Source organism: Hipposideros armiger, unplaced genomic scaffold, assembly GCF_001890085.2.
Source record: "Hipposideros armiger isolate ML-2016 unplaced genomic scaffold, ASM189008v1 scaffold_685, whole genome shotgun sequence".
In the NCBI taxonomy this organism is placed as follows: Eukaryota; Metazoa; Chordata; class Mammalia; order Chiroptera; family Hipposideridae; genus Hipposideros; species Hipposideros armiger.
This window is the reverse complement of record NW_017732035.1, coordinates 355813-367426: the sequence shown is the minus strand read 5'-3', so window position 1 is coordinate 367426 and position 11614 is coordinate 355813. Positions and strand designations below refer to the sequence as shown.

The 11614-nt window shown below is 55.9% G+C and overlaps 1 protein-coding gene across 4 annotated transcripts in view; it reads right to left on the bottom strand.

The window, feature by feature from the left end:
- The window catches only part of OGDH (oxoglutarate dehydrogenase), a 63123-nt gene that overhangs the window by 27388 nt on the left and 24121 nt on the right, over positions 1–11614 (bottom strand). Inside the window, exons 3-5 of one of the 4 annotated variants that reach the window (XM_019626571.1) lie at positions 8625–8816; positions 7069–7171; positions 2358–2402 (exon numbers count right to left, since the gene is read on the bottom strand). In XM_019626571.1, coding sequence (XP_019482116.1) covers positions 2358–2402; positions 7069–7171; positions 8625–8816 — 340 coding nt within the window. Of the gene's footprint in view, positions 1–2357; positions 2403–7068; positions 7172–7293; positions 7385–8624; positions 8817–11614 lie in introns of all 4 variants that reach the window. The other 3 variants (XM_019626570.1, XM_019626573.1, XM_019626572.1) reach the window with 3 other exon arrangements.

Genomic DNA, 11614 nt, shown 5'->3' with positions numbered 1-11614 from the left:
ATATATATATATATATATATATGTATGCAGCAATACATGAAAAGAATCATATACCATGACCAAGTGACACTCATTCCAGTAACACAAGCTTGGTTCAATATTTGAAACTCAATCAGTGTGACCCACCATACTATCAGGTTAAAGAACAAGTCATGTGAACACGTCAACAGAGGCAGAAAGGGTATCTGACAAAATTTAACACCCGCTCATAATTAAAAACTACCAGAAAAATGGGAATAGAGGGGAACTTCTTCAACTTGATAAAGAGCATCTACCGAAAACGCACAGCTGTTACTACACTTAACGGAGGAAGGCTGTGCGCTGTTCCCGAGCTCAGGACAAGGCAGGGCGGCCACGCTCATGCCATCAGCACGGTGCTGGAAGTCCAGCCAGGGCAAAGTCAGCAAGAAAAAAAAAGGCACAGATTGGAAAGGAAGAAATCATTGTCCCTATTTTCAGATGGTATCACTTGTCTACAGAGAAATATCCCAAGGAATCTAAAAACAAGAACATCCTAGAATAACCTAGCAAGGTCACAGGATTTAACACACACAAAAATCAACTGTACTTCTTGATATTAGAGATGAATCTGTGCACATTAAAATGAAAAAGAAAAGAAATACTTAGGTGTGAGTCTAACAAAAGGTGTACAGCCTCTGTATGCTGCAAACTACAGAAACCTGACGAAGGAAGTCAGAGCTCTGAGTTATGGGAGGCTACACGGCCACGGTCTGGAGGTGACGCGGTACGGCTGGCACTTCTCCCCATGCGGGTCTGTAGGCTCAGCACAGCTCCTACCAAACGTCAGCAAGGTCTTCTGTGACACAGAAAGCTTGTTCTACCACTTACATGGGAAGAGAAGAGCCCAAGAACAGCCAGACAATTCGTAAAAAGGAAGATAAGTGCAGTAGTTACAGTTGTCAACACACGGTGACACTGGTGGGGGACAGTCACACAGACTAAGGGAGACAGCAGAGAACCCAGGAACAGACCCAGCTGCTTTCTAACAAACATGCGTAAGCAGTTCAATGAAGGAAAGACAAACTTTTCAGTTAATGGTGCCAGAGCCATCAGACATCCATAGGCAACCGCGCCCCCAACCAAAACAAACCCCTTCACCTAAACTTCAGATCTTATGCAGAAATTAACCCAAAGTGGACCACAGATTTAAGTGTAAAATGGAGAACTATAAAACCTTTAGAAAAAATACGTAGAAGAAAATCTTTGGGATCGAGAGCTAAAGAAAGAGCTCTTAGACTTGACACCAAAAGCCTCGTCCATAAAAGGATTCATCAGAATTTAGAACTTGCTCTGCAAAACCCCATGAGCCACCAACAAGTGAAAGGTCAAAAGCACCGTGGGCCGCCCAGGGCCAGGGGTGCTGGCTGGCAACAGCAGGCACAAACTGTTAGAAATCCACCCAGATGAAACGCAAAAATCATGCCGATTGGAAAATGCCAATTACAAACGTTATGCATCGCGATTCCATTTGTCTAATGTCCTGGAAACGAGTCACAGAAACGGAGCACAGTGGCTGCCAGGGACCACAGGGGCAGGACGGAGGGGCGTGCCATAGCTACAGGGTGGCTGGAAGGACCCTGTGGGGACACACCTTGGTGTCAGCGCCCCGCTGTGACGTGCTGTAGCTGACCACTGGGGAACAGGCCCAAAGGCACACGCGTCTCTGTTATTTCTGATGACAGCCCATGATGCTACAATCATCTCAAAATAGTAACGAAAACCAGTCTCGCATGTATTACAAGCAAGGTGGAGGCAAACGTCTGAGAGAGGCCGGCACGCAGGACTGGCCACTGGGTGAACGACAGCAGGCAGATGACCCCAGCACCCACTCTGGATACCTCAGAGGGGCTCTGCCCAGAACCCGGGGTCACTAAGGGGTCCTTACTTCATTCCGCTTTATCAGTACTTCAGCTGTCCCTCAGACACAGACCAGACGGAGAGGCAGATCTCGTCAGAAGGCGGGAAGCACAGCCTGAGGGGGTCCAGAGCCCAGCCCAAGGCCCTCGCGGAGGGAGGGAGTGAGCGTGCAGAGCGGTGTGGCCGCGAGCCAGAGCCCACGCCACCGAAGCTCAGCGAAGCGATGGTGACACACGTGAGATGAAGATGCTCTCAGAACACAAAATGGACGGAAACAAAAATGCACGAGAAGCGGCTCTACCTGGTGGCTAATAACTGAATGGCGGGAAAAACATATTTCCAAACAATCAACAAATTTCAAAACACTTGACAGAGCTGTGTCAACTTTGCCACATTGCATGCTAGGAAAAGTCGCACATCCTGTTCCAGTGAGGTCCTCAGCTGCAGGCAAGTGAGGGGCTCGGGGTGGATGGTCATACCTCCTACGGTTAGCATTCGAAGTCGGTCCTGGAAAACGGCAAGGTCTGAGAGCGGGGAGGTGGGTGAGCGCAGGAGGAAAAAGACAAGTGAGTTAGTCAGGGAGCTCGACACCCCAGCCCTGCACGTCACGGGAGCACAAACACGTCACGCAGACACACACCGGGAGAGGCGGGGTGGGGATGGCGGGACATGGGTGGAGTGCTACGTGGTGAACAGCTGGGGGGGGGTAAGGCCCTGGGGATGCTCGCTCGGAGGCCACTGGGCAGCGGCGTGAGTGCGCCCTTCCCACCCTAGAGAAGTGGCTGAGCTGTGGCTGTCCCACTGTCCTGGGGATGCCAGACCCAGCCCACCTAGACACTTCAGGATGAAACCACTAGGGAAGAGAATGAGACAATGAGAAAGCCTCATTTTTCAGGCACCATTCCTCAGAACTGGGCATCAGGCCGTCTAGACCCTAAAGCTCAGGATTCTGCAGGATTTGAGGGGCAGGCGGGTCCCCAGTCCGCATGTCCCCACGCAGGGAATGGAGGTGCAGGCACTCAGCTGCGCAGAACACAACCCAAGAGCCCCCCCCCCCAGCACTTCAGTGCGGCCACCACACCTGGCAGGAAAAGACGGCATCTCCTCCTGAGCCAGCCCACTCTGTCCTGCCGGGACAGGAGCCGTCCCTTTGTTCAGCGGATTCAGGCCTGCTCGTCACCTGGTGGCCGCTCCCACGTTCACGTAACTTCTGTGAGAGCACGTGGCTGTAATCGTTTATTGCCAGTTACTGCTGGTAAGTGCTGTGCCTGCTCCATACACTACAATTGCCACAGGCACGTGTGCACAGAAACAGCAGTACATAGAGGTCTGCACCACCCGTGGTTTCAAACACCCCCGAGCGTCTTGGAGTGTGTGCCCACTGGTAAGAGCAGACACCTGTTCTTTTCAGTATTTTTAAAATAAAACATGAACGAAAGACACAGACCAAAGGAGAGCCAAAGCTGTTCTGGTTGTCGTTTACAGAGTACACAGGATCTCGGCAGCGGAGCACCTGAAAACATGTAAGAAAATTCCGGCTGCTAGACAGAGGGGCTGGGTTCGGCCACGGTGCCTTCAGGAGAGCAGAGAGGGCGAGGGACAGGTACATGACAGGCCTGGGCAAGGCTCGGTCAGTCGGTCAACTCCCGGGCGTCCAGGAGGGAGGACAGCCTGGGGGAGGCCCTTCTTTATCACTTAGGGACCCGCAGCAGCCAGCGATGGCTACCTAAGCGCTCTCTGCATGGCCAGCGGGTGGAGACCAGAAAGCTGATTAGGAAGCAGCTCTATCTTCAGCTGGCTCTTCCAGCCACGAGGGGCTTCAGGAGGGTGGGAGACTTCACCCCTGCTGTGCTGGGGGTGAGCCAACTCGAAATGTTACAATTTTGGACTTTTAAATTGGCTTTTAACTATTTAACTCAAGTTCATTCCCAAGACTGACAATTTGCAAACAAGGTAAACAGGAGGCGGCTCCACGCTTCCCTCCCTCCCATTCACAGCATTTGTCTCCAGGCCTGCTTTAATTATGTGTGAACCTCACTCGAAGTCAGCCTCATCATTTCGTCACTGTGAGAAGCCACAGACGATGGCATTTTTAAGTTGGCACCTAGTGCAAATGTTGCACTTGAAAGAGAAGAGGGCAGGAGTCAAACGGAGCTTTCTCCAGGTCCCCAGCCCAGTCAAGGGCAGCTCAGGCCAGAAGCCAGATGGCCGCTCCCCCGCAAAGCCGGGCTGGGGGGCGGATGCAGACCCTGGTCCGCGTGCAGTCAGCTGGCTAGCTCAGACGGCCACAGGACGCACCGCCTGGGCCGTGCCCTTCTCTAGGGCCACCGGAGTTTGGCGGTGGAATGTGTGCCTGGGGTCTCCAGGAAGTGGGTGGACGGGACAGCCTGGCACCCGGCACCTGGCCGCCAACATAACACATCCTGAGAAAGACCCCGGTCCCAGGCATCACCTGCACTGTTATGGCACACAACCCACACCCAACTGGGAAACCGTTCTAACTAATGATCAAATTCTAACCAGAAGGACCGCCAAGCCCAGCATCTCCGCAACATGGCTGCTGCAGTCACAGAAGCTGCGCCTGTGCCAGGTCCCCACGTCCCCCGCGCGTCTCCGAGGCTGCCGGTTCACAGCCCATCTCCCCACCTGACGGGGAGCCCAGGAGAATCTGAAGCGTCAGGATAGGGACCCCAGGCCAGCACTTCCCAGCCTTCTCAGAATTGGTCAGAAAAAGTCAAGAACGCAGCAGAAATGATTTCACACATTCCACTTTCTTTAAGGAATTCTGAGTGCAACAGCCTGCCAGCCCTGCAGAGCGGCCCCCACCCCTGTGGCCCCCCAGAAGTGCTCTTGCCTGTGGGGGTGTCACCCGCGCCTCAGTGCCCGAGAGAGAGTGAGAAAAGGAGCTGCACCCACAGGGAGCGGCGGGCAGCCCCCGGGATGCCTGAGGGGGACCCGAGCTTGGGAAGGTGGCGGAGCGACTTGGGACAGCTCGCAGCCACTCCATCACAGCGACACGGGGTCCTCGCCAGCAGCTCCTGTGTGACCTGGGCCAACTACTCCATCGCCGCACCGTTTCTGACTCTACTGGCGCCCAGCAACCACCTGAATAGCCAGCCTCCCCCGGGTGAGTGAGCCCCAGGCCCTGTTCTAGGATGTATTTAATTCTGACACCACCTGATTGACAGATGAGGACACGGAGGCACACAGCCCATCCTGGCAGAGCCAGGCCGCCGTTTGGATGATACGGGGCGTGAAAGAGCTTGGGGAGCCGCCCAGGGGTCAGCTCCCGCATACGTCAGGGGTTAGACAAATCAAGGTTAATTTTCCTACGCACTCAAACATATGGGGCTTGCGCTATTTCCAATTTTTGCACTCGAAGAAAGAATTTATCATGACTTTTATGTCACATGATTTCGAATTCCCAAGGTGAAGACACACCTTTCTCCCACAAAAGGAGGGCTGCCCCTCCTTCCTCCAACTGGTTCCAAAGGGCTCCTGGCCAGAGGAGGGACTCCTCCTCCAAGGAGCTCAGGGCACTCTGGGGCCAGGGCTGTGTCCCCGGGTTTGTGATGTTCTCTCACCGTGAGAAGCACAAACACTCAGGACGCCACTCCAGAGAGGGATGTAAAGCTGAGAATGCCTAGAAAGAACGAGAAGGGACGAGAGGCCTGCCTCTGCCTGATGAGCGCGGTGTGCTGAGGAGCTGGGCCATGTCTGCAGAGTGGACTTCTCTCCCTCACAGGCTCATGGTCTGTGCCTGCTGGCTGCAGCTCTGTCCTGACCTGTCTCAAGTGGGACAGGGGACAGTTGTAGGCTCCCCAGGCCATTCTAACCAGAACTGACAACCACCAAAAAAGGTCCATTTCGATACCAAGAAACTGGCACCAAGGGAGCCCCTGGGAAAGCAGGCCCCCACCTCACATGCGCCCTCCTTGTCCTGTTCGGATGCTCTGCCATGTCAGACACGGCCCCAGACCCCACTGGGGAGGACTCACGGTCCCCTGGGGCAGCAGGACAGGCAAGGACAGGCAAGCACAGGCTGTGTCGGGCGGGTGTCGCAAGGTGACAGACTCCAAGGACGAGGCTCCAAGGGCAGACGCCACAGAGAGAAGCCCGCTCCTGGGAGCACAAAGCTGGCGTCACTGGCTAAAGCACAGGACTCAACACACGCCCAGACTATGGCCTGAGCTGGCCAGTCCCGTCATGTTCTGGGGGCTTCGCTAAGCTTTCTCCTGAGACGACTGCAGCGCAGGGACAGCGGAGGAGACCGCACGCCCACCATCCACAGAGGTGCAGGCAGGGAGGCGGCACACCGCCGACGCCACAGCCCGCGCTGTCTGAGGTCCAGCCTTACCTGCCTAGTGCCTGGCCTCCCGGGTCATCATGTGGCCGCACCCACAGGGCACTCGGGCCCTGCAGAGCGTGAGACCGGCCCGCAGAGGCAGCACGTTCTGTCCCCTCGCGAGGAGCAGCATTAGGCAGGGCAGTGATCAGGCTTTCGTTAGCATGCATGTCTCGGGGAAGCTGCCCCCTCCAAGTTAGCCACGTCATCATTCTTTAGCACAGGTTAGCAGCACGGTGACTAGAGCAGATTAACTGGAGGAAGCGCCTGCAGGTGTGAGCCCAGCCACGCCCTGCACAACGTGACAGCAGAGGGGTGTGCGTGAGCATGACGACCACCCGCACACCACACGTGCCCTGCGCACTGGGGACGCCTTCCAAAGTTTCCTGAGTGTGATCACCGGCATTTAAGAATCGAGACACCCAGTGCACGGCTCGCTCTGGGACTCGCCCGCCAGAGGCGGGCCACGCCACGCGTCAGAGCGGGCAGAGCAGCACTGCACTGAGCTCTGGGACCCAAAACCAAGCGAGCGAGTCTCTGGATTATCTTCTGATCCACCTACCCAGGTGGGTCATCTTTTCCCATGTCACAAACCTTTTCTGCCCCAAATTTCACTTTCCAATTTTGAGACTGAGACAGTAGAGCTCATACCATCTGGCTGAAAAGCTGGGATGAGAATAACTTGCCCAAAACACACTAAGGCTGCATTACTGATAAATTTCAAGTGATCAGATCGAAGGAAACTTAAGAGTCTTTCCCTTCCGCCTGTGGCCGTCCCAGCTATCACAAGCTGGGACGCAGGGAGGAGCTAAGCAGCGCGGCGCTGACCGCTCCCAGGCCCTCACCAAGTTTGTCTGTGGATGAGATAATGTCAGCGGGCACGGACGAGTCCAGATCGGCATCCAAAATTCCCAGGGGGTCCAGCTGTGCTACATGGTGCCCTCGTATCTATGAAAGGGCCAGCAATGGAGAGGGAAGGACACACACAAAAGGACAGGAGAAAAAAAAGAGGGAAGGGGTAAAAAAAAGTAAAATTACATTAAAATTAGCGTTTACAGATTAGTTCTCACCCACGTTGGAAGAAACAGTTACTGGAGCATCATCAAAATTTACACAACTAATTCCGAGAGGATCAAGTTTTGCAATGTGGTGACCCCTGACCTGGAAGCAATAACACAAGCAGTCATTAAGCAGGTCCCACTGGCAGTGGGGGCACAGTTACACTTGGTCAAACCTCCCGACAGCACCAATGAACCCAGGGACAACGTTAATCTCCAAAACCTTCGAATAGTCAACCTTAAAAGCACAATTGTGCATAAATGCACTTTTATAAAAAGGGACAAACTTCTCAGCTCAGGAGAAACTTGGTTCTCTAAAGAGGCTTGTTGGTTGGGATCCCTACATGGTGTCCCTGGACAAACGGAAATGGGCTCTGCTGAGGGCTGTCACCCCGGTGTGACGCCTACTCAGCTTAGAACAGGAAGAGGTCCCCGAGGAAGAAGGGACGGCTGGCACTGGACAGGAGCACAGAGCTGTGCGGACTGGGCCCCAGGGACCTGTCCCGACACTGCCGAGGCGTCAGGGTTAGGGCACGGTGTCAGACAAAGGATCTCTACAACAAGGACTTTAGCACCTGACCTGAACTGTCTGAAGAACAAAAGGAGAAAGGAAACCCCTTCCAAGTATGTTTCCTTAAGTCCCAGATACTTTCCCATCTCCTGCTGGCACCGTGAGAGGGAGTGGCTGCGGTGTCCCCACAGAAGCGTCCACTGTGGGCAGCACTTCAGAGAGAGGCCATGCTGTCCCGACAGTGCGGCACCTGCACTGAGGCAGAGGACGCCCAACTGCCCGCCACGCTGCAGAGACTGGGCCCTGGGGTCCCCGGGGGGATTCCTCCTCCTTGGAGCCACTAGCGACCAGGTGCTGAGATCTGAGTCCCGGGCTCGGCCGCCAGGCGGCTCTCCTGGGACAGGCTCCCAGGCTCTGGGGACCAGGTCTGCCTACCCCCGCCCCGTAGCGGGGCTGACCATGAACTGGAGTGCTCCCGGAACATTGTCCCTCCCTCACCCACCTCTCCCTGTTTCCGTGGGCTCTGTGGTCCCCAAACTTTTCAGGTTCATTTCCTTCTGTCCTATTTGGGCGCTCGCCACTGACACGGGGACAGGGCCTCCCAGAGTGGCACACGCCTCCTGGACAGACACTTCCTGCCTCCAGGCACCGATGGTGTCTCCCTGCCTGAAATCTTCCCCGTCATCTTATGGAAAAAAATGGGGAGCTGTTTCCAGGGCTGGCACTAAGGGGCAGAGGGTTTGCTCAGAGGGCGAGGTGGTCCTGGCTCCTTTCCTCTCGGCATGTTCCATTCTGGGGACCCTCAACCCCGGGCAGCGCCCGCCGGCCTTACCTGGTAGGCCCTGATGAGTGACTGCACGGCCAGGTGGTCCTCCACCAGCTTATCCACGTTGGGCTGCACGTCCACCAGGGGCTGCGCTCGGGCCGTGGCCAACAGGGCACCCGGGCTCAGGGGGAGCGGGCTCTGGTAGGCGGTGCCTGGGGGCGCCCCAGCATTGGTGTTTCGGAAAAAAATGTCCCATGACTGAAGAAGAGAAGGAACACACGTGTCACTCCACTGCTCACCGAGGGCCTAGCACTCATTTTCAGCCAAAAAAGAATTGTTCTTGGCAGGCAGGTCACGTCCTGGTCACCTGCCTACTGGCAGGCTGCTTGGGTGACGAGCTCCTACTCTGGTCAGCTGCCTCTACCCGCAAAGGGCGGGTCTCTCGGAGGCTGGCCCCTGCTGCCCTCAGCCCCTCGGGACGCACCTATGACGCAGACGCCCTATGGCTGCCCTTCCATCCAAAACCCCCTGCTGTCCCCCAATGTCTACAGCGCCCTAGGTCATCAAACCCTGTCACGCCGCCTGAGGGGGACCCTCTCCAGACCCGAGGCTCGGCACAGCCCTCGGGGCCCAGGCCCGCCTTGCTCATGCCTCACTCCCCAGACACAAAAGCGGGGCTTGGCCTAAGAGGCAGCCCAGGGCCGGGACCCCAAGAGAAATCGTGTCGTCTGTGCTTTGGGACAGCCCCTTGGGAGCTGAGGGCTCAGCGAGTTCAGTCAGAAGAGCTGTGAATCTGAGCGCTGACATCTTGGTGAGTCCCCTGCCTTTCTGGGCGCAGTTTTCTCATCTGTAAGATGAGGACAAAAAGCTGTCCTCTCCACAGGTCTGCTGAAGAGCCTGACCGCGCCCCTCAGGACGCAGCACACAGTCCGTCAGCAGCGACAGCCAGACTGGCACCACTCTCCTTACTGCCCACAGGAACGGACCCGTTGACTTCAGTTTCTGTTTTCAGCTATTTCACATCTGAACGATTCAATTGATAATTTGCATAGATGCTGTGAACTACAAAATCTACTAATCTCATACAAAGATGTGCATTTTAAATAAATATTTCAGAGACCAGAGAAACTAAGACAATAAAACCCCATTAAAAACGAAAACAAAACCACCCAAACTAAGAAACCAGAAAGTTTGGAAACATGAAAGCACGGCCTTTCCTCTCCGGCACCCATTTTCCCCCGTCAGTACTCTGATCAAGACTGGTTGCAGAGTCTGGAGAGAAACGTCACTCGACTGTGTGCCACCAACATGCTGCGCAGATGCGCTCAGCTGCGGCCTGGCAGGGACCCAGTGGGTCTCCTGTGTTGGGACAGGAACCGCGGGGCACGTGCTCCGATGCTGTCGGGGACACACGTGCACCGGGCTGGGGCTTCCCCGAGAGACCAACGCCTGCTGCTGCCGACCACCAACCGGGAAGCCTGCTGTGACCGGGACGCCCACCTCACTTGGCAGTGTGCCGCCCACTACAACTGCTTCTAGGGGAGCCCTGCAGAATGTTTGAAGCATCCTCCAGCAGGAACGCGTCCCCCTGCACTCGGGAACTGAATTACACCACAGCCTGGGTGACAGCGATGACCACACAACACGGAATGCACGAAAAAGCAGAAAGACACACTTTCTATGTGAGTTACAGCTTCACACCGACTTCCAGTGATTTAACAAATCGCACTCCTCAGCGTCTTCCTGCTGTCACCATCTGGCGGACTGTCAACGTGCAGGCTGACATGGGCTCTCCCTGGGTCTGCCAGACGCCGGCTGTGTGACGCACCTTGCACCCTGGGCCCTGAGATCAGGCGCCCCTCTGCAACCGGGACTTGGGACCCCGAGGCGTTCACTCTCTCAGCCTTCCGTCAAGCTGCCTCCTACCAACGCTCACTGAGCCCTGCTCCACCGCGCACAAGGCCGCCTGGCAGAGAAAATGACTGACTCTCATGAAAGAAAGGACAGGCTGCCTCAGTGTCCCCTCCCCCAGGCGAGGTCAGGCCCCTGCTTGGCCCCAAACACTTCCCACTTCCACTTCCTGCAGCTTTTCCAGCAGGCCCAAGCGCACTCCCTGGCCTCCGTCCGGCATCTAGTAACTGAGAGCCCGGCCTAGAGGGAGCCCCTCCAGTAATGGTAGCTAGTGGGGCAGGGGTCAGCCCAGCCTCGCACAGCAGGAACCGACAGAAAGCTGCCCGTGCCACGTCAAGCCACGTCAGCTTTCTTCTCTGCCGCAAACCAGCTCCAGGGCCGGCGGCCCCCCCCCGCCCACCTGTGTCCATACCGAGTCCTGCTCTAGACACACACCCTGGGGCTGCCAGGGGGCTGAAGGGCTGGGCATGACCTTAAAACAAGTAGCCATGGAGGCAGCATTCACGATGTAAACTTTCTTCAAGCCTGTGGCCAAACGCTTGAAGACGGGTCCAGAAACAGCGGCAGTCACCCAACAGCAGGAGCTGTGATCAGGGTGCCCGGCCACACACCGGCTCCGCATCCTGATGGGACCAGCTGCTTATGGACCCAGAGCCAAAAGGTAAAGTGAAAGTCACAAGCTATCCTCTCTCCAGGGAAACCAGCTCTGAGTAACAAGAGCAGCAGGTGCCCCCCCCCTCTCCCCCGGGAGTGCCAACCCCACCCTCCTGGGAGCTGCAGGCAGGAAGATGGACATATGGCCACTAGGCAGGGACCATGACCAGGGAGAGTGAGTCGGGCAGTGACCCTTACAGAAACAGTATCTCACCAAAGCTAGGGAACGCTGACACGGAATGAAGTTTGAGCGTTGATGCCTGAGGGCACCGGCCCCTTCAGCCGGGCCCTGGGAGGGGAATCGCCACCATCAGGCCTCCTCTCTCTGGTGCTCGCTCAGGATAAAACTCCAAGTGAATTTTTTTTTTTTTTTAAGATTTTATTGGGGGAATTTGGGGAGAGGGACAGCGTTGGGGAATCGGGGAAAGGGAACAAGTTGCTGTCCTTTTGTTTTTCAGTCTAGTTGTGGAGGACATTGCTTCACTGGCCCA